The 24,453-nt window shown below is 32.6% G+C and overlaps 1 protein-coding gene across 1 annotated transcript; it reads right to left on the minus strand.

Annotated features, from left to right (window-relative positions):
* Positions 1-2,849: 2,849 nt before the first annotated feature.
* On the minus strand, positions 2,850-3,227 carry LOC110923974 (cysteine proteinase inhibitor 5). The gene has a single exon (XM_022168024.1). It carries the CDS (start codon positions 3,225-3,227, stop codon positions 2,850-2,852), a length of 378 nt encoding a protein of 125 aa, XP_022023716.1.
* Between the last annotated feature and the right edge of the window lie 21,226 nt (positions 3,228-24,453).

A 24,453-nucleotide genomic window follows, 5' to 3' on the forward strand; every position in this document is an offset into this window, starting at 1 on the left:
TTGGTTTGGGCATTTGTTTTGACGCATGTTTTTACATTGCATTTAGAGTAAATTACTATTTTGGCCCCTGTGTTTTAACCAGTTTAGCCTTTTCAGTACAAAAAAGAATCTTTTAACATATTAGTCACTGAGATTGCATTTTATAACGGTTTGGGCCCTTGACACTAACCATGTTACTTTTTTCTAGTTAAACCTAAGGGTATCATGGTCCTTTTATAGCTTAGGGGCTGTTTATGTAACTTATAAAGTTCTTTAATATTTTTATTTGTGTAATGACTTAATTTCTTTATTTCACGATTATTATTTAACAACATACGTTTTAAATATACAAATAAATACATATTTCTTTAAGAATTTGTTTTTTTATAAATGTCGTTTTAAAAAAAATGTTTTTAACCTTTTAAAACCGTTTATTGTTTCTAAAATCGTTCCTTTTTCAAATGTTAGTTTTTAAAATCATTCTTTTTTAAGTCCTCGTTTTTGTTAAATTGAATAGTTTCTTTTTACCATTCTTTTTAAAACCATATGTTTTTTAAAAAATTCACTTTTAAAGTCATTCATATTTAAAACCGTATATTTTTAAAGCGTTTCTTTTAGAAATGTTTTTGTAAAGTGTTACTTTTATTTTTTAATCATTATTTGAATCACTTATCTTTTTTAAAATCCTCCATTTTTGGGTTGTTCGTTTGTTCGAAATTCGTTCATTTTTTAAACCTTTTTTATACTAAAACCATTCACTTTTTAAACCCTATGTTTTTAACATAATAAAATTATTCTGCTTTTTAAAACCTTATATGTTTAACAAAACAAATGGTATTAAAAATTATGTTAAAAACATAAGGTTTTAAAAAGCGAATGATTTTAGTATACAAAATGTTTAAAAAATAAACAAATTTCGAACAAACAAAAAGCCCCAAAATGGAGGATTTTAAAAGGTATAAACGATTCAAATAATGCTTTAAAAATAAAAGTAACGCTTTACAAGAATGCTTCTAAAAGAAACGATTTAAAAATAAACAATTTTAAAAATGAACGAATTTAAAAAAAGTTTAAATAACATATGATTTTAAAAAGAATGGTAAAAATGAACTGTTTAATTTATATAAAAAATGGGGACTTAAAAATATCGATTTTAAAAACAAACAATTTAAAAATGAACGATTTTAAAAACGACACACGGTTTTAAAAAGCTTAAAAACATTTTTTGTAAAGCGACATTTATAAAAAAACAAATTGTTAAAGAAATATGTATATATTTGTATATTTAAAACATATTTTTTAATAAGAATCGTTAAATAAAAAAATAAAAAATTAAGTAATTACACAAATAAAAATATTAAAAGAACTTTATAACTTACATAAACAGTCCCTAAGCTATAAAAGGACCATAATATACTTATTAGGCTTAACTATAAAAATTAACATAGTTAGTATTAGGGGGCAAAACCGTTATAAAATGCAATCCCAGGGTCGGATATGTCAAAAAGATTCTTTTTTAGACTGAAAGTGTTAAACTGGTTAAACCACATGGGCCAAAATAGTAATTTACTCTTACATTTATTATGCGTCTGCATTACTTTTGAACTGTTGGTTGTTTGGTAAAACTATTTTCCTCATATAAAGGTCATCCGATATGACTAGTGTCTTAGATCCTGGTTTGTCACGCGTCTCGCGGTAAAACCCTACAAGTGGATTTTGAGGGTGTGACAAAAATGAAAACTCATACAAATTGTGAAAACTTAAAGATCTTAGCATTAGGAAGGTTTTTTCAAAAAAAAAAAAAAAAGAATTACCAAAAATCCTAAAAATCAACTTTTCCAAAAAAACACTCGTAAATGCTGTAAAAAGTTGATGTAAGCATCTGTAAGGGGACGAAAAACCACTCAAATTTTTTTAAGACCGTCTTTGTAACATTTTAATCTAGCGGTGGTAAAAAATGGGGGCAAAACTCACACGGAAAGTGTCACAACCCCCGACCCTACCCTGGACTGAAGCCGTGCACAGACCAAGTGGTTCTAGTGTTTATTAAAATTATCGCAGCGGAAATTTCATCAGAACCGGGTGTTAGGAAAAATACCAGAGTTTTCAAACACCATAGTTTTCATTTCATAAATTTTGTGGGTTAAAACCCATATTTACATAAAAGATTTTCACGTGGATAAACCCTTCATTACAAAACACGCTTTATTTATGTGACATAGCCACTTATTTAAGCTTGAGTGCCTTGTAACACTTTTTCCTTCCCTTCATCGTAATTCACACTCACTTAAAACGCGTTTAAAAACATTTGATCAACGGAAAATACTAGTGAGTTCATTCATTTGTTATAAAATGACATATTCTTATAATTACAACATTAAGGGTTTTTAAATTGATTTGGGTTTTTCCTGCCATGGTAATATTGTTATTTTGATTCTGATTTGGTTTTTAATGGGTTTTCTTGAATTTGTTTATACTTGTATTGACAACCATATCAGGGAATTTTATGGTAACCAAATTAATAGTAGTACAACTTTGTATTAACACTTTCAGATTGTTGGTTAATTAGGTGGTTGTAAAGTTGTTGATGTCGGTTTGCTTTTAATAATTAAATTTGTTAGTAGAAATAGATTAAAAAGTAATTCTTGTTTTACTTCGGCTGAGTGAACAGATCTGGATAAAGGCGGTAGTACGGTTTGGCGGATCTGGATGAACATATTTATTATAATTTTGCATACAATTTAGAGAGGGATGGAGGGGGGTTAAAGAGCAAAACATATATTTTTGTTTAAAAGTTTATGTTACTTACACAAATAAATTAACTCTCATAGCACCCATAATTCCATAAATCAACTTCAACTCTTCAACCCCTAAATAGGTCCTTTAAAGGAAACAAGATGCAAGATTTTCATAATCTGCTCTTCAACAACAAGAGCAACATAGTTTTTCGCTATATTATCACGAACACCGTCTTTGGCAGAGATTGTTAGGTTGTATTTTGTTGCATACCCTTGAAGCGTCTCACCTTTAATCAATTTTTGAAACAGCAGTTTGGTCTTGTCCCTAATGTTGTGCTCTCCCACTGCAAACACGCCAATTTCCACCACTTTTATGTCAGTCAAATTCTTCACGGGCCTCCAACTACCTACATGTGTCTTGTCGCCAAATGTAGGGAAGACGTCACAGTAAGTGTAACCCAAACAAAAGACGAGTATTGCAAGGAAAAGAGTTTGATAAATTGAACTCATATTGTGTGTGAGAAACATTTTGGAATGAGAAAGAGATACGAACATAGGAAACTATTTTTTTGGGTAGGGAGTCGTAGGAATTTATAATAGTATATTAGTATGTTCACATGAAATATAATGTGTATAACATGTGATTTTTTTTCTTTTTTGTATTGTTTTTAGAGCTCACTTTTTTACTTTAATAAGTTTGTAGTAAATACAACTTTATATTTTTTTATTTAAATATATACGTATATGATTGTAAATAAAAGTATATTATTTTTAATATTAATGCACTTCATGTGGGGAAGCCGGGTCAAATGAAAATTGTTATCTGGAATTGTGAAAGTGGATTAAATCTTTGATGAAGGCAACTCAATGCTAAGAAAAGTAACACAAAATTAGTTATGACTAAAAATGAGCAAGAAAGATTCATGGTATATCCTTCATATTTAAACTTGGGCATAAGAAATTAATTTAAAATTATTGATGTAATAGAATAAAAGCAAACTTTTTCATTAAAAAAAAATAATGGTACCCTCACAATGAAAAAAAAAAAAAAAAACAAAATACCAAAATAATTTTTGAACCTTGACCATTTTGCGGTCCTAGGCCCTTGCATATTTGGTGTAGTAGTCATGATGTTTGCTTATTTAAAATTTTATTATTCATGGCATATTTTAGCAGAAATTAGTAAAAATATAAATAAATAAAAAAAGTAATCTTGAGTACAATATATGATACACTTTGATACAATAAGATACGATATTAATGATATGTTATGATGATATAATATAATACAATAGGATACACTCAAGTATAATATAATACGATACAATACAATATGATATGATATAGTATGATATGATCTGACAGACACACAAACACGTGTGGCGCACGTTAGCATAGTCATTTATCTCTATTTTTTTATTTTTTTTGTCTCTATATTAAAGAAATTTTAGAATTAACGATTATTTTGTATTGTATCTCTCTCTATTTATATATAGAGAGACACACAGGCACGCGATATTCAACCATCAATGTTGCATATTCTATTTCTTCTTGACATCTTACACTTCCTAATTAAAAAATACGAGTTTTAGAACCCCGCGCGTTGCGGCGAAACTGTCAACCAAACGAAAAATAGACGTAAAAATGTTGAACCGAACCAATAGGTAAGACATTAGCAAGGAAAAGAATAACTAAGTCGAAAATATAACAATATCAAAGTAAGTTTAATCCGAGAACATTGGATAAAACCTAAGATATTAATAATAATAAAAATAAATAGATAGTTATTCATTTGAACGGCTTAAAATGATTGAATCATACAAAGAGTAGAATAATGCTCATTTCATAAAAAATCTTAATATTTATTTTGATAGATAATTTAATTAGTTTGTTCTTTGTTGGATAACACATATGTTAAAATAATATTTGGAAAAGGTGATCATGCTTTGGAGTACAGATAAAAAGAAAACCTTGAGGGTAAAAAGGTATAACAGTTGAGGGGTTTCTTTTGTCAAAAAACGCATTTCAGTGGGTTTCTTTGACAACCTTTAATTCTTTAATACCACCAAAGAAAACCAGGTGCTCCATTTTTTTTCTAACAGCAAAGCTAGCTTCATCCAAAATCAAAAGCCCCTCAACCCAGCAAAAGCAACAGGAAAAAAAAACCCAAAGCACACCAACCCAGCAAAAGCAAAGGGAAAATAAAGAAACCAAGTTTACACCACTCTATTGAATATGAACGCACAATCTGCGATAGACATCTTTGAACTATTGGAGAGCCAAAGGGGCTTCAACCGCCCTTCTCTCTAAATAGACCGGTAGATGGCGTTTGGCGGTGAAACCGCCTAATGACATGGTTTCTGGAGCTGCAAGTACCCGCACCCAAGGGTTGTTGCTGTTGTTGGGGTGCATAGCCATCATTGACGCCCGGAAATTGTACATGCTTTGCCGGAAATTGAATCTTTGTCACTACCGACACTAAGCAACCTGTTGAACGCGCATTCTTCCGCCGCAAGTATCTCCACCACCGCCGTCGCGGATCCGGTGTAAATTGAACCACCATCGTCGTTTAAACGGGCGAGAAGCTAACGTCGTACAAAATAAAAAGAAAGAGAAGAAACGGGATGTCTTGGGGACTAATGACTGGACATGCACCAATAAAAACTAAGGTTATTGAGTGATGAAAATATGCACCAATAAAAACCCAGTAAAATTGAACAGTAAATTCTGTGAGGGAAGCAACTTTTATAAATTAATAGAGGGAAAATTAGTACCATTCATAACCTTGTTTATTTTTTATTCAATTCATAAGGAATTGTTGTTCATACATGTTAATCATAATTTATGGTTTTTGTTACATATGAACTTAAAAAAATAACCACTTTGTCTTAATGAAAATGAATTGTAATATTAAACCGCACTTATCTAAGTAGTAACCAAATTTATTTAAGTAGGAACAAAATGTATACCGTCTAATAAAAAATAGGAAATCTATATGGGGGTTACAATAAGTTTTTATTGTGCGAGAATAAAAAAGTGATATAAGAAACCTTTTTTTAGAAAAATTAAAATTTGCAGGGGTTACAATAAGTTTTAAAGAAAGGGTTAGTGGCGCATTTTGTTTCCGTCTGCCTTATATTGCAATGTAAAAAAAGAAAGAAAGAACATATATATTACAACCTTAGTTTTACGAAACCAGAAAAACTTGTAATTATTTTGTTATTCAATTTCAAATAACAGAAAAACAATGGATTAAAACATTTTATCCCCACTACTGATAATTGCAATGTTTCCTTGTATAGGCTTGCTTAACACCTAAACAGGTCCTTTAAAGGATACAAGCACGAAAGAGTTCTGATACGGCCTATCAATAACAAGCGTTACATAGTTCCTTAGTGTGTCATCACCATCTTTGGCTGCAATGGTCAGGTTGTAGTTTGTTCCTCCATCTGATTTGGTCTCACCATGTACCACACTGTCAAAGACAAGCGAACTCTTGGCCTGCGAGTTGTGTGTTGTCACTGCAAAGTTTCCAACACTTACCACTTTTGGGTCTCTTGGGTCCTTGATGGGGGTCCAACCATCATCAAGTGTTTTGCCACGTGATGCAAAGGAGATATCGAATAAAAAGGAAACCGATAAGGAGATGAATATCGTAAATAGAAGAATATGATAACTCGAACCCATTATATGTGTAGCAAAATTGTGTGAAAAAGAAATGGGCATAGTAGTTGTGGGATTTGTATATGATATTTATAGTACTAAGTTAACATTAGATACAATGGTGTAATAATTGTAAAGATATATTTGAGATATGACACATATATAAGATCACATGAATTAAGATGTTCTTATAGATCATATGTATGATGGTTAAGAGATAAAAAGAAGAAATACGTAAGGGCTCGATGAGTTGTTCTTAAACAACAATATTATCGATATTCAAAATCTAATAATTAATTATTTTTCTTTAAATATGATTTCAATATGTAGTAGTAAATTAAATTTGGAGGTTTTTATACCTCTAAGTACGGTCTGACCATGTAACGCCCAATTTTCAGAAATTAATAATAATAATAATAATAATAATAATTATTATTATTATTATTATTATTATTATTATTATTATTATTAGAGGATCCTGTAAAAAGTGATCAAAGTGTGAGAAGTGTGAGAAGTGTATTATAACACTATATATAATACTATATAACACCATATAAACACCGTATAACAATATGTAACACCATATAATACCATATAACACTATGTAACACTATATAACATTATATAACAAATATAACACTATAGTTTGTCTGATAGCATGTCTATGATAGATGTATAGTGTTATATTTGTTATATAATGTTATATAGTGTTACATAGTGTTATATGGTATTATATGGTGTTACATATTGTTATACGGTGTTTATATGGTGTTATATAGTATTATATATAGTGTTATAATACACTTCTCACACTTTAGGCCCTTTTTACACTATCCTTACCCTATTATTATTATTATTATTATTATTATTATTATTATTATTATTATTATTATTATTATTATTATTTGATTGTAATCTATCCTATCTAATAAATGAGGATTTTGGGATGCCATATGACACCCTTAACATAGTAGGATTTTGGAGGGAAGTTTTTCTACAATTTACTAATTTAACGATTTATTAAAAAGATAATTATAACTACCTAATTTAGTAAACAAAAATATTTCGAAATTTTTGTTCAGTTTTATATCCCTAAATTAACCTTCATATTTTACTCCTCTGGAAATGAGCAATCAATTTAATCCATGTTGACCATCCCCAAAAATCGAAATCATTTTTTGAATTTCCATCAGAAGATTTTTGCATCTTAGTGTCGGTTGTTTAGTACTTTTGATGAGGTTCACAAAGTTTTAGTTTTAATATTCAAAATCATCATATTCATTTTAGATCATCTAAAAAGTTATGTTGTAAATAACGTGCAAGATAAATTTGAGTATATATAGATATATAAAAAAGCAAGTTCTATTCGATCATTAATCCTATGAAAAATGCGGGCCAACTAAAAAAGACGACAAAATACCACTAAGTTTGAAACTTTTCATATTTAAAGCCGTAAAATGAGAATAACATTTTATTTGTTTTGCTTTTGTCCATTCTTTGTATAGGTTTTTATTATATCGGTACTTCATTCATAAACGAATTTAGTTATTGGTGTTAGGGTTTAGGATAACTTTATATGTGATGGACACCACACCTACAATGAAGGAGATGACGAATGTAAAAAAAATGTTTTAAATAATAACTTTTCTTTCCCATGTCTTTTAAAGGGGATCTCATCTTTAAATATTGGTGTAAAAAGGTAACATTTACCACTACAATATAAGATTTTGTTTGAATTATGTTTAGGTTTGCCTTTCCAATTGGACATTCAACTTCATTAAAGAATATTGTGTACTCATTATCTATCTTTATTCATGTTTGTTGATGTATACATTTTTTGTATGTTTCCAAGGGGGAAATAGATTGGTGTCCGAATGCAAGGATTTGAGATATTCTCAAGAATGGTTAGGATACGGTTCAAAGAAAATGGATGTCTGATCAGATATTCTTGGTTTAATTTTATGTGCAATTGAAACCAGCTCATAATCTACTAACGTGTCCTTTATACAACTCGTGTAATACATGGTTTCAGAATTGTTATCGTAATTTTTGTTTTTTCGTTACTTAAAGTAATATGTAATATCTTTTATATATTGTTTATTTATATACTTTTGACTTATATATTTTTCATTTTTCAACCCGTGTACTAAATAGGTTACTAACCTAGTAATATAATTTTTTAGATATTAAATATTAAAATTATAGATTTTCATAACAATTTCATATGGTTCAGAGAATAGAGAATTTGAATTAAAGAAAAAGAATTGTGAATATATCATTAAGAATTACCAAAAAGTTTGGAAAGTACTAATAGTAACGGTTAGAATTAGCCATTAGAATCTTTATATAAGTGATATAGTTTTTGTTTTGATACAAAATTTTCAAGTAATTCAGTGATTAAATTTAGTTTGTGAGATAGTGTACTAGTCTGTGATTTCGAAATATGTAAATGAAAATGTTTGTTATAAATAGGTGAATTGAAATATGAAGTATGAATATCAAAATACGGTTCACAATGTTGAAATATTGCTCAGGATATCGGTGTATTACTCAAGATATTAATGTATTGCCAAGTGTCATTTCGGAGTGGGGGTAGAAAAGTTCATGGGATATATGATCACCTCCACTCTTATTCACCCTTAAGCTAATGAGCAGGCAGAACCTTCGAATAAAATTGTAGTGAATAATTTAAAGAGAAGGTTGGATGCTAAGAAGGGGAAGTAGGCAGATGAACTTTCATTCGTTTTGTAGGCTGATAGAACTACAACAAAGATAGATACTGGTCAAAAACCATTTTCTTTGGTCTTTTGAACAGAAGTTATGATCCCAACTGAGGTAGTTATCCCAACAGCTAGGTCAAGCTTGAAGAAATAAAACAAATTCCGAAGCCCTATCTAAAGATCTTGAATCAATGGATAAGTTTAGGGATACTGCCAAGGTAAGAATAGCAGCATATCAACAAAGGATTGCAAAATGCTATAAAGAATATTAGAATCAGAAAATTCCAAATGGGAGACCTAGTCTAAAGAAATACACTTCAAAATACCAACCCTAGTGATGGTAAGTTAGCAACAAAGGAAGGCCCATACTTGATAGACTCGGAAGCTAGCAAAGGAGCATATTGAATGGCTACATTAGAAGGTGATATCTTGCCAAGGTCATGGAATTCTATTCACTTAAAAGCCTACTTCATGTCAGTTAGAAAATTCATTCCTAACTCAGTCTAGTACAACTAATATCCATATTCATATTCTTATATGTGTTTCATTTTATTTATTTATCCATCCTACTTTGAATGTTGTTACTAACGTAAGCATCGGATGGGTATTACCCTAGCTAACACCCACCTTCACCTAGGTTTGAGTATTTTGCAAGAAATACTTGAAGATACAGACTAAAGATTTGAGGATTGGCCTCCTCTCTAAGTTTAAGGTATTCAAAATCCCTTATAAGGTTTAAAGGTATTCGCATTTCTTAAGAGTTAAGTTTAAACACTCCGATCGGACGCATGATATCCACGTATAGTTCAAGATAGTGGGACCAACCTATGTAGCGTTGGCTGATAATTTCGCTATTGGAATCTATATGTTGGACCTACCAATTAATAACAAGGGTATAACAATAACATGTTATACTACAGGCTTGACCCACGAAATATCTTAAAAAAAGGGCAAGGCCCACGATTGGCATAACCCAGTATTTTAATCAAATTGGCATAGCCCAATTAATTCTGGCATGGCCTATGTATTTTTTCTAAGTTTGGAATGTCCCAAGTATTATCTTTTTTCAGGATAAATTCTATTGAAATTGGAACAATATACATTCTAAGGAAATATCTTTGAAGTTTCTAAGTTAAATATTCTGAAGAATATACTAGACATTAGTACTTCTCAAAATAAGTCACAGGATACATTTCAGAAAATTTTGAGTTTTCTCAAAGTATGAGAATTGTCAACTAAAATTTGGTATGATCTCTTGAGTTCTATCTTATTTTCTTTGACACTTGGCTTCTTTAAAATTGTGGTGGAATGTTAAAGTCTTTTTTTATCAAGGAACATCTTTCTAAATTTTTAAGTTTGTTAAAAGAATACTTTTCATAAGGGAACTTTTTTTATATTCTGCTAAGAACATCTGAGCTACTTTCACAAGACAAACATGCATATAATAAGCAAGAGTTTATTGAATAGTCTATTGCCATAATAAGCAAAAGGTGATGCTTCAGATTTCATCCAAAAATGGGATCCATCCAATAGAAGTATCACAAGGTCACCATAGTTATGAATGATCGGAGGCTTCATCCTGGAACCCAAGATCTCTCCACCTTCAATCATTTAATGTCTTAAAACAGGAAATAAAATTGTTTGAAACAACCACCACAAACAAGCAAAAAATAAAATTGTTCAACCAGCAAGTACCACAACAAACTATCATTAAAAAATAGGGCTCAAACCTTGTCTTTGTCTCCCTCATTGCCCTATGCAACCTTCTCATCTACCACCTTTGGCTCCACATCCTTGCCCTTCTCAGCATCCTCTTTAGCCACCTCTAGTTTCTTCCATGTGTCACTGCTTTGACCTTCGAGCCCTCTCAAGCCTCACCTTCCAACCCTCAATGTCTAAAGAGCTTTTATCGAAGATCTGGTCCAGGGCTTGAAGGGCTATCTTGATTTTGGTTTGGCAACGCAACGATGGCGCTAGACCTCTTTATCTCCTCCAGATGTTTCTTCGTCTCGAGCTTCTTTTCGGCCTCAAAGTTCTCCAGCTCGTTTTCCACAGCCCAGTAGACTCCTTAGCCAACGCCTTTATATACTCATCCTTGGTACCAGATGTAACATCTCGTATTTTCAATCTTTCTATTTTTGGCAAATCTGCTTGTACTTTCTATTTTTGTAAGTTGTACCTTTGTCGTATTGGATTCTATTCCCAAATTGTACTCGAGACTTGAAATCATAATGGAAATGCATGATTTTATTCATATTTGTGCTTATATGCTATGTTATGTTATTACACGTTGAAACTATGTTAAGCTCGTAAAAACAGTGAAATTACATCTTAATCTCAGCTCTTAACTTCATCGTTGCCAAGAGATTACCCTAAACTGTACGAAAATTTGGAATTTATACGTCAAATCGGTGAAAATATCAAAATTTGGGTTAAAAATAATTTTTATATTATTTTATTAATATTTTAAATAAGTAAATTAATAATTAAAATTAAATAAATAAGTATTTAAAACTAAACTGTAACATCTCGTATTTTCAATCTTTCTATTTTTGGCAAATCTGCTTGTACTTTCTATTTTTGTAAGTTGTACCTTTGTCGTATTGGATTCTATTCCCAAATTGTACTCGAGACTTGAAATCATAATGGAAATGCATGATTTTATTCATATTTGTGCTTATATGCTATGTTATGTTATTACACGTTGAAACTATGTTAAGCTCGTAAAAACAGTGAAATTACATCTTAATCTCAGCTCTTAACTTCATCGTTGCCAAGAGATTACCCTAAACTGTACGAAAATTTGGAATTTATACGTCAAATCGGTGAAAATATCAAAATTTGGGTTAAAAATAATTTTTATATTATTTTATTAATATTTTAAATAAGTAAATTAATAATTAAAATTAAATAAATAAGTATTTAAAACTAAGTTTTTTTTTTGATTTTTGATGATTTTGGTTAGTTAGACTAACCTGGTTAGCTAAATCCTGGTTAAATTAGCTAACCAGGTTATGTATATTAAAGGGCAGCACTAACTGAGTCAGAAAACTCAGTTAGTGACTAACCCAGTTAGTTAGTCTAACAGTTAGCAAAAAAATTGGTTTTATGCGCGAGACGGGATTCGAACCGGAGATCTTATGCTTAGCAAACAACAACTTAACCACTCGGCCGGGCATGCCACATCCATTTGAATATGGAAACATTATTCATTTAACCGCTAATTAAGTTGAATCAAATTCAAACTTAAACAACCGCCAAACATCCCACGCGTTTTCTTCCTTCTGTCCGGTCAACTTACCATATTTCCGATCCCGTGATTTCCGGCAATCAATCAAACCCGGTTACCTTAAACCACCTTGCCTTTCCTTTTAAACCAACCCGACACCACCCTATATAACCCGGCTCCATCCTTCACTTCGAAACCGTACCACATCTCATTCATTACTCGATTCACCTCCGTCCACTCCGTCGCCGGGATCCTCCGACCAACGCCTCGCCACCGTCCGCCACCCTCGCCGCCGTGCCGGTAACCATTCTCCGATCCCGTTTCACTTTCTTTTTATGTATGTACTGTTTCTTTTCTTTCCATTCTTATATTTTCTTATTATATGAAACATGTATGTTACTGTTATGGCATATTATTATTACTATAGTGTTATTATTATACTATTATTAATATTATTATTACTATTATTATTAATATTATTATTCATATAATTCATAAAAACAGATTTATATAATTGTTAACATTATCAAAACAGATTTACTTATAAAAAAAACAGAATTATTTATATTATATAAAACAGTTTTATTTATATAGTTATAATTAATAAAACAGATTTATTTTTATATTTTAAATCTGAAATAAATTATTAAAACAGAATCTATATTAAATCAGAATTTATATTAAATATATTTAAACAGAATTTGTATTATTTATTTCAGAATTTATTATTTCAAAATAATATTCAGAATTTATATCTTATATTTTAATCAGATTTATTATTTTCTTATATATATATATATATATATATATATATATATATATATATATATATATATATATATATATATATATATCATAATTACTATTTATTTAATCCAACAATTTAGTAATAACATTTATATCATTTTGATAAAATCAGTAATATTATAATCAGTATTAATTGTGAATTACTTATTTATAAATAAATTGTCATTTATTTTTATTAAATGCAAAATATATAAAATAAGGCATATTGTTATTAGATATTTTAGAAATGTTATATAATTTTGCCTTGTTATTTAAACAATCCCCAAATTCCCAAATATTAATCAAATCCTCAAAATTTAATAGGGTAATTCTCTTGTGCACGCTCTCTTTGGGAACATCTTTGAATATTATTTTATTCCAAGAAATACGCAACGCGCTCTAAGGTGAGTATACATGACCCATTTTCCATTTTCACACTTTTGGGTGCAATATGTATTCTATATCAAACACGTTATTCACTTCAAACAATTTTATGCACACTCTATCCTTACTCTATGTGATACATTTTAATCATGTTAGACATGTTATGCTAATGTAAACACCTAATGACTATGTGTTCATTAACTTCGTACAAGCCTCCCCTAACAATGGTAGCGCTATAGGTTGAGAAACGCCCCTCCTGTTCTATGAGCAGGTATTGTTAGGTTAATCTATGTTAAAACCACCCATACTCTTTTGGGTAGGCACGTTAATTGCGTTAAACTTTGGTTTGGACACATAGAGTAACATCGTTTCGAGTATATACTGTCAATATGATATTGATTTCACATTTGGATATGAGCAACATTTTAAACACGTACTATGCTATGTATGAAAACTTGTATACTCGCCAACATGCTTTTGTTGACTTTATTTTAATACATATTGCAGGTTGATTGATCAAGATACAAGAAAACAAGCTAGGATGGCTTAGAAACTCATTCTAGAAATAAACTATTGTTTGAATTTATATTTGGATGATTGAAACTTTGTATTACCCTTTAGTTTTAATAAAATGATTTAATTTATATTGTCACATTTAGTGTTATGTTGTTTTGAGCAATTTGTTCGTCTCATCCCGATGTTTCCGCCATCGGTTGGGGTGTGACAGATTGGTATCAGAGCCATAACTATAGGGAATTAGGTAGGATTGCCTTACTTGTCCCTAGTCTATAGTAGGAGTACTCTGATACCAGATTGGTATCAGAGCCATAACTATAGGGAATTAGGAATGCCTTGCCTAGTCTATAGTTTAGGAGCTTTTTCACTATGTGTTGCTTAAGACAACTTCAATTCTATCTCACTTGCTTCTTTCTATTCTTTTGGACTTCTAAAATACATGCCTTTCCTAAGGCTAACACAATACACGTTTGGAAGATACTCTTACAACACAAACGAAATGACTTATCAAGATAGGGGTGATTCCCACACTTGGTGATGATTTTCACTCAGCTATACTTTGATTTTTGCACGAAATCTACCCTCAAGTTAGGAGTGATATCCAAACCTTGTTGGGAGTTTTCCATTTCATATTCTAGTGGACCCTTATCTCAGGATAAGCACCAACCACATTAGGGTACGATGTTAACAAGTTAGAGGTGAAACTCGCATCTTGTTTAACTAGTCCCACTCCTCGATTTTCGCTCTCGCCAAAGTCTCGATTTCCCAATCGATTAAGGACGTGTAGTAACTGGAAGGGTTAGGTACCGGTAGTCGGGACGTCCTGTCTAGGTTTGGCATTCGTATAAATCCATTTAGGACCCGTTGCCTACCTGGGGACCATCGATGAGAGTACTAATACCTATTAGGCCAAAGCACGTTTTCTTAATTCGAGAAGGTCTTCGATTCACTTTGGAAGTGTCATATGTTACGTTCCGTGACAATCCATGTTTTATGATAAATCTCTTTTATGCTATCTCAATTTCTATGTGATTTTACTTTGAACGTCTCATTCATTTCTAGCTAGGAGACACATTTCGCACTATTGTCGTAACCTAAAATAAATAATGATACCCTCTCGTGAACAAATTAAATTTATTATGCTTTCATTATACATATTGCACTATGTGAAAATCTATGACATTTCATTCATTTTATTCTATGTGAACAAAAATGTGAAAGACAATGTGCTATGTGATGCATTCATGAAACCAATTTTCCTAAATAAAAAAACCTTATGATCAAAGTCTCATTTTATAAACCTTTAGATATAATCTTTTCAAAAGTTTCCTCTTAGATTTCGAGGACGAAATCTCCTAAAGTAGGGGAGACTGTAACATCTCGTATTTTCAATCTTTCTATTTTTGGCAAATCTGCTTGTACTTTCTATTTTTGTAAGTTGTACCTTTGTCGTATTGGATTCTATTCCCAAATTGTACTCGAGACTTGAAATCATAATGGAAATGCATGATTTTATTCATATTTGTGCTTATATGCTATGTTATGTTATTACACGTTGAAACTATGTTAAGCTCGTAAAAACAGTGAAATTACATCTTAATCTCAGCTCTTAACTTCATCGTTGCCAAGAGATTACCCTAAACTGTACGAAAATTTGGAATTTATACGTCAAATCGGTGAAAATATCAAAATTTGGGTTAAAAATAATTTTTATATTATTTTATTAATATTTTAAATAAGTAAATTAATAATTAAAATTAAATAAATAAGTATTTAAAACTAAGTTTTTTTTTTTTTGATTTTTGATGATTTTGGTTAGTTAGACTAACCTGGTTAGCTAAATCCTGGTTAAATCAGCTAACCAGGTTATGTATATTAAAGGGCAGCACTAACTGAGTCAGAAAACTCAGTTAGTGACTAACCCAGTTAGTTAGTCTAACAGTTAGCAAAAAAATTGGTTTTATGCGCGAGACGGGATTCGAACCGGAGATCTTATGCTTAGCAAACAACAACTTAACCACTCGGCCGGGCATGCCACATCCATTTGAATATGGAAACATTATTCATTTAACCGCTAATTAAGTTGAATCAAATTCAAACTTAAACAACCGCCAAACATCCCACGCGTTTTCTTCCTTCTGTCCGGTCAACTTACCATATTTCCGATCCCGTGATTTCCGGCAATCAATCAAACCCGGTTACCTTAAACCACCTTGCCTTTCCTTTTAAACCAACCCGACACCACCCTATATAACCCGGCTCCATCCTTCACTTCGAAACCGTACCACATCTCATTCATTACTCGATTCACCTCCGTCCACTCCGTCGCCGGGATCCTCCGACCAACGCCTCGCCACCGTCCGCCACCCTCGCCGCCGTGCCGGTAACCATTCTCCGATCCCGTTTCACTTTCTTTTTATGTATGTACTGTTTCTTTTCTTTCGATTCTTATATTTTCTTATTATATGAAACATGTATGTTACTGTTATGGCATATTATTATTACTATAGTGTTATTATTATACTATTATTAATATTATTATTACTATTATTATTAATATTATTATTCATATAATTCATAAAAACAGATTTATATAATTGTTAACATTATTAAAACAGATTTACTTATAAAAAAAAACAGAATTATTTATATTATATAAAACAGTTTTATTTATATAGTTATAATTAATAAAACAGATTTATTTTTATATTTTAAATCTGAAATAAATTATTAAAACAGAATCTATATTAAATCAGAATTTATATTAAATATATTTAAACAGAATTTGTATTATTTATTTCAGAATTTATTATTTCAAAATAATATTCAGAATTTATATCTTATATTTTAATCAGATTTATTATTTTCTTATATATATATATATATATATATCATAATTACTATTTATTTAATCCAACAATTTAGTAATAACATTTATATCATTTTGATAAAATCAGTAATATTATAATCAGTATTAATTGTGAATTACTTATTTATAAATAAATTGTCATTTATTTTTATTAAATGCAAAATATATAAAATAAGGCATATTGTTATTAGATATTTTAGAAATGTTATATAATTTTGCCTTGTTATTTAAACAATCCCCAAATTCCCAAACATTAATCAAATCCTCAAAATTTAATAGGGTAATTCTCTTGTGCACGCTCTCTTTGGGAACATCTTTGAATCTTATTTTATTCCAAGAAATACGCAACGCGCTCTAAGGTGAGTATACATGACCCATTTTCCATTTTCACACTTTTGGGTGCAATATGTATTCTATATCAAACACGTTATTCACTTCAAACAATTTTATGCACACTCTATCCTTACTCTATGTGATACATTTTAATCATGTTAGACATGTTATGCTAATGTAAACACCTAATGACTATGTGTTCATTAACTTCGTACAAGCCTCCCCTAACAATGGTAGCGCTATAGGTTGAGAAACGCCCCTCCTGTTCTATGAGCAGGTATTGTTAGGTTAATCTATGTTAAAACCACCCATACTCTTTTGGGTAGGCACGTTAATTGCGTTAAACTTTGGTTTGGACACATAGAGTAACATCGTTTCGAGTATATACTGTCAATATGATATTCTATTTCACATTTGGATATGAGCAACATTTTAAACACGTACTATGCTATGTATGAAAACTTGTATACTCGCCAACATGCTTTTGTTGACTTTATTTTAATACATATTGCAGGTTGATTGATCAAGATACAAGAAAACAAGCTAGGATGGCTTAGAAACTCATTCTAGAAATAAACTATTGTTTGAATTTATATTTGGATGATTGAAACTTTGTATTACCCTTTAGTTTTAATAAAATGATTTAATTTATATTGTCACATTTAGTGTTATGTTGTTTTGAGCAATTTGTTCGTCTCATCCCGATGTTTCCGCCATCGGTTGGGGTGTGACACCAGAAAGCTTTTGAAGATTAACGTTTTTTTCCTTCGCTTTCTGGGCTTCCTTTAAAGAGTCTTCGGCAATCTTCAATAGTAGTTTCTAAGCCTATGAGAACAAATATATAGAACAAGAATATAAAGATAAATATGGGGGAGAATATCAACAGAAATATTTGGAACTTCTAAAGAATATTCTTAAAGACGCTTAGCCAGGAGACTAGAGTTATTGACTTGGCGTGAATCTCTTAGAGCCCAAGACCATCATAAGGGCTAGCCTCTTCAGGTTCAGGATTCTTTCTCTTTCTAGAAGGAGGGGCTCTAGCCTTGGAAACTGGGGCTGGACGTGAAGACTTTTTAACAGTGGCATGAGTTTCTTTCCTCTCAATCATGCTATAAATATTATCTAGGGAAAATATAGAAGCTGATTTGGCAGGTGCTGTAACAGGTTAAAAAATCAATACTTATGCTATACTATCCAATGTTCTAATATGCATGACAACACGAAAAGGAACTTGCTAGATAGAAGTTTGGCTAACTGAAACAGATGAGACGACTCCGGGCTGGAATGTTCGTTTTTCTTCTTGTTTTTCCAAGATAGTTCTGATCCTGTCTGTAGATTTAGTGCTGGGAGGAGCCAGCTCTAAGAATTTTGCTACAAATATAAGTCAGGATATTAGTATAAAGGTTTATGTGAATATCTCATATTCCTAGAAACCTAAGCCCTACCAGTGGTAAGCCAAGTTAAAGGAAGATCTTTCCCTCTAGGGATAAAGGTTTGCTTCACAAAGAAAAAAAAATTCTTTTTCAATGAATCCTCATTCTTACTCGCCTTGAGAACCAAACACTTTGACCGTGATATAACTTGGAAACAAACCGGCTAGAACCATGGGTTCTCATCTTATAAACTGTGGCTAGGTCAGAAGCTTGAACTTTGGCACCATGGTTTTCGACAAGCTTACCCAAGACTATAAAATCCTCAACATCTTTGGTATGATTTGAGCGTAGCTCAGACCAGTGAGTGTAAAAAACTCAGAAACCAAAGAAGGGAATGGGTATTTAAAACCAATGGTGAATGGAAAAGCTAAGAAACAAACCCAGGTAGGAGACACAAAATTCGACTTCATACTGCGATCATAGGGGCGAAAATAGCAGATTTTGGAAAAACATTTGAAGATTGAAGCTGAGCGATTTCTAGATCAGAAAATGTGTAAATTTCGAGTTTAGGTTCTTTTAAAAAAATTGAGCTATGAAATTTTAGATCTTGTTTCCGAAATTCGATGATGATGAACGAGTTCTCTTGCCGGCCATAATGATTGGTAGCACAAACAGAGAAAAAGAGGAAAAGCAAAAGGAGAAATTTGAAAGAGAAGATAGAAGGTTACCTTAGATCTTCGAAAAAGATGATGTTGGGATTGAACCCTACAAAGGAACAGTTGATTAAAGCCAAAACCGGATCAGAGCAGTGGATCCAGAATAAGCAGATGTTTGTATTCAAATCTCTCCCCTTGATAATGGCTCTAACATCTGATGGATTTAACTACTGCCCTCCTAACTACCGCTGACCCGAAGAACTGATAAAGACCAAAGTACTGATGCTCAAACAACTGCCTTATCTCAAGTGCTGCTGAAGACTAAAGCACTGCTGGAGCCTAAGCAGTGGAATGAAGAATCAGTGGTTTGGTTTATCTCTTTGTAATATATTGTAATCAGTTGTTTGCTATCAGTGGTTGTAATAGGTCAGTAGTTAGAGTTTGTTAGGAGGTTAGATGTCACTATCATTGGTGACGTCAGCAAAGATGCCACAGTGGTTTGCTCATGCCTATAAATAGAACAGTACCCTGTACTGTTCTATTAGCTCTTTCATCACTTGTCATTTTGTACGAACAAATTGTTGTCAGCTCAGGCTTAGGGGGAGTTTGTGATACATTCATGCAATTGTAATTGAAGTTTGAAATAAATTCAATCATTCGGTTCAATGCTAAACTTGTGTGTTGAAAGCATTTCTCCTGTTTGATTGTGTGCAAAGTTTGTTTCCATTTATATTACGCTGCAATTGTTCTTGTTCATTTTCATTATTATCAAACGAAAACACAATTATAAGAAACTCAGATCCTAACAATTGGTATCAGAGCAAGGACAGTCAAATTTGATCTAACAATCAATTTGACGTAAAAGTTCAGCTCACAATCGTTGATACTTATAATTGTTCGTCTAGTTGAAAAACAGAGTAAGGTTTAATCATGAAAAAAGCTGATTAATCAGTACCTGTAAAACAACCAGGATGATGTCACAATCACAAGATGTTAACAATAACATCGGTTCACTTTTCAAACCACCCATGTTGAAATGAAATGAGTACAACATCTGGGAGAGAAGGATGGGTCACATCCTTGCTCAACAAAACACCGGATGTTGGAGATCGGTTGTCTTTGGACCACATGTTCCAATTGTGCCGAGTGCTGAGGATCCAAAGAAGTTCGAACCTAAGAAAGTTGAGAACTATACTGATCTGGATTTTCAGAAAATTGAACTGGATGCCAAGGCATTTAGCATCGTTGCATCTACTTTGCCCAGTGAAATTTATGCTGGACTGTTACACTGTAACAGTGCCAAGGAATTATGGGATGCACTTAAGGAACAATTTTGGGGAACTAAAGAAGTGCTTGAAAACAACAGGGAAATTTTGAACCAACAGTATGAAACATTTTGTCACATTAAGGGTGAATCATTAACACAACAGTTTGAGCTATTTAGCTGTCTCATGAGTGAACTAAAACTTGTTAATGTTGAATTTACAAAATCAGCACAAAATAGCAGGTTCCTTAGGTCACTCCCTGAAAAATGGGATACAATTACTTTTGTAACTAGAAACTCTGTTGAATTCAAAGATCTGACACTAACCCAGCTTAATGGTAGACTCCTGACCTATGAAAGGGAGTTAAACCAGAAAAAGAAGTTGCAAGAGTCTGCCAAAGTTGTAGATGACTACTCATTTGGCAACACAGCTCTTTTGGGTCAGGAAGAGTCTGGCAGTAGTAAGGATCATAGTTATGATCATTTTATTGACATAACTGCTGGTGGTAACTTCAACTCTGATCCTCACTCATCCAATTATGCTTTTACAGCAAATGGAGAAAGCCAGAACTCTGACAATCTGTTCTTTGAACTCAATGACCTTCAGCACTTTGATCCAGTTGATTTAGAGGAAATGAACATTTTGCACCAACTTGCTTTACTGAGTGTTAGAACCAGCAAGTTTTACAAAAGGACAGGGAGAAAATTCCCAGGGTTGCATGGGAATTTAAAAGTAAGGTTGGATAAGTCTAAAATCAAATGCTACAAGTGCAACAGGTTAGGTCACTTTACTAGGGAATGTAGGAGTCAAACAAATGGACCTATTATCACTCACCCTAGTCCAAAACCACAAAATAACCAAAGCACTGTGCAGTATTCCCATTATACCCCTGCTGTCCATGTAAACACTGCTCATTATGCAAACCCTGTTCCTGTACATTATGTTCAAACCACTGTCCCACAAATTCAGTATGTCCAAGCTCCTGTCCCTCAGGTTCAAGTGCAACCAGTTGCACCACAACAAGCTGCACCACCAGCAGTGGTTCAACCAGATCAGCAAAGCTTTTTCACCTAAGGCTTTGTTGACTGGAGCAGCTTACCTGATGAGCTAGGTGATGAAAATTTTGCACTCTATGCTACCAAAGATGCTTCTAATGATGAATTTTGTTTTATGGCATTAGAGTCAATACCAGAAGGGCTGGAAACTGAAGAAGGACAGTCAAGTGCTGAAACAGTGGATGAAATTGTTGAAGCAGTGCTTACTGTTGTTGCTGGTGAAATACTGTTGGAAGAAAGTTCAGAACTCATGTTGGAACCACTGTCTGACCCCTGGTCTGAAGAAGAAGAGAAGAAACATGGTGAAAAGGAAGAGAAGGTGACTGATGAGGAAGAGCATGTTTGTGATTGTGCCATGATGGCTGCAGCTAAGGTATCATCTCAGGTTCTCCAAAATCTGTGTTCAGACAAATGCATCATAGCATTTGCTAACATTAAAGAGGTGAATGAAAACCTTAGGGATAGCGTTTTAAATAATGAAGTTCAATTTGAAAAGTCTTTAAAAGAACTGAAAATCAAATTGGCTGAAAAAGATAATGAAATCTGCAGTCTCAAACAAGAGCAAAGCATAACCAAGGACCAACTCCAAACTATGATAGGAAAATATCAAGCCTGCAAAAGGAGTTGGAATCCACCAAAATCACTTGTGAAAAATGGGTGGAATCCTGCAAAGGTTATGAAATTATGCTTGAAAAACAGCTTGAAAGCAATGTAAAATTTGGCATAGGGTTTAGAAAAAATGACCAAGTTGAAAACACTACTGTAAATCAAGCTGGTTCTGTTGAAATCATACCAACCAACAAGAATGGCCAAGAAGTTAAAATAACTGACAAACTTGGTAACAAAATCACTTTGGAAAGATCTGTGGGGTCCTCAACTTTTGAGGAGATTGAGAAATACCAATTTAAACCCACATGGTCTGATGAGTATGACATTCTTGAAAATTTCAAACCAATGGACTTCTAAACCATTGATGGTGTAAAAGCTCCTAAGGCTAAGGTCATTCCTCTTAAGGACATCCCAACAGTGGTTCAAAACTCTGTTGCAAAGGAGTCTAAAAAGAGGAAGAAAAGAGAAAAGCTTAAAAACTTGTTTTGTGATTTTTTTGAAAAGAAAAATCACCTGACCAATGATTGTTTTCACTTAAAAGCTTATGATCTTAACAAAACAAGTACCACTATGCCTTCACAGAGCTGCACCATCTGTGGTAAAAACAACCATTCTACTCAGCAGTGTGTGTATTTGAAATCTTTTAAGGTCAAAAAGGAAGAGTACATGTCTAAAACACCAATGAGTTCATCAAATTCATCTTTCAAGTTCACCAAGAATCAACCACTGTTTGTGCCAGTTTAAACAGCTGTTACAAAACAGCTGAACCAAACCTCTGTTTAAAGAGATGTTCAGGTGACTGATGCACCCCCTACTAACGAATACCGAAGAGGTAAAGGTCAACCACCATACCAAATGATCCCACATGTTTATGAGGTTTACAAAAAACCTTCTAAACCAAGAGTGAACAGGCATCCTTTTGGTTATCAGCAGATGATAGGGCAAGACCCTCAACAGTGGTTAGAGAAAAACATTCCCAAAAATGTTCAAACCCCTGAGCTAACCACTGTCCATCCACCTGAACTTAACTCAGACACTGTTGAGACCCCATCCAAAGCCTTATTGGCTTTGGAGACCCTAATGAACTAACCTTTTTTACTTCATGTGCAGGGAGCTTCTGCATGCTTAGATAGTCTTTGGTATGTAGATAGTGGAGGCTCCAGGCACATGACAGGATGTAGAGCCCTACTCAAAGATTTCAAAACTCATGGAGGGGGTGATATATCCTTTGGTTATAATAGTAAAGGGAAGGTTCTGGAGTCTGGTACAGTTCAATATGGTAATGTTAAATTTGAAAATATCAATCTAATGGACAATCTAAAATTCAACTTTCTGAGTGTCTCACAAATGAGTGATAAGGGCTATGGCTCATTCTTCACAAAGGATTGTTGTAGGATTGTTGGACCAGAAATGGTTAAAAAGATTGAAGAAATAATAAAAAATGGAAAAACCCAACTTGTTGCTCAAAGGAGTGGCAATGTCTATGTGGTTGATATGTCAAAAGAGAGCCTTCAGGACTGATGTCTGTCTGTTCTCAGCTGCCTCTAACAAAGAGATAGATTTATGGCACACAAATCTCAAGACAATCACTGCTTTAAAAAAACAAGGGTTAGTAAGAGGTTTACCTCAAAAACTGTTCACCTGTCCTAAGCATTGTGTCTCCTGCTTAAAAGGAAAACAACATAAAAGCTCATTTAAGTCCATTGAAGAGTCCAAAACAACCAAGTGTTTGCAAATGCTGCACATGGATCTGTTTGGCCCAGTTAAAGTCATGAGTCTCAAAAAGAAAAAATATTGTTTGGTGATTGTAGATGACGACTTTTCTAGGTTTACATGGACTTATTTCTTACATTCCAAAGATGAGACTGCAGGCATTCTGCAAGACTTTTTTACACAGGTTGAAAAGCAATTTGACTTGCCAGTAAAAGTCTTCAGGAGTGACAATGGCACAGAGTTCAGAAATAGGGAGTTGGATGAGTTTTGTGAGTTAAAAGGAACTGTAAGGCAGTACAACATTCCAAGGACACCAGAACAAAATAGGGTTGTTGAAAGAAAGAACAGGACATTGATTGAGGCTGCCAGAACCATGCTTGCAGATTCAGGTTTGCCATTAACTTTCTGGGAAGAAGCAGTAAACACTGCTTGCTATGTCCAGAACAGAGTTTTAATCAATCCTAGGCATCAAAAGACTGCCTATGAACTGCTGTATAAAATCAAACCACTGATCTCATACTTTAAACTATTTGGCTGCCCATGCTTTATTTTGAATTTAAAAGAC

Source organism: Helianthus annuus, chromosome 17 (assembly GCF_002127325.2).
Source record: "Helianthus annuus cultivar XRQ/B chromosome 17, HanXRQr2.0-SUNRISE, whole genome shotgun sequence".
NCBI lineage: Eukaryota > Viridiplantae > Streptophyta > Magnoliopsida > Asterales > Asteraceae > Helianthus > Helianthus annuus.

What these genes read in the sequence shown, in the direction of transcription:
- LOC110923974 (XM_022168024.1), bottom strand. Translation starts at nt 3,227, where the DNA reads ATGAGTTCAATTTATCAAACTCTTTTCCTTGCAATACTCGTCTTTTGT.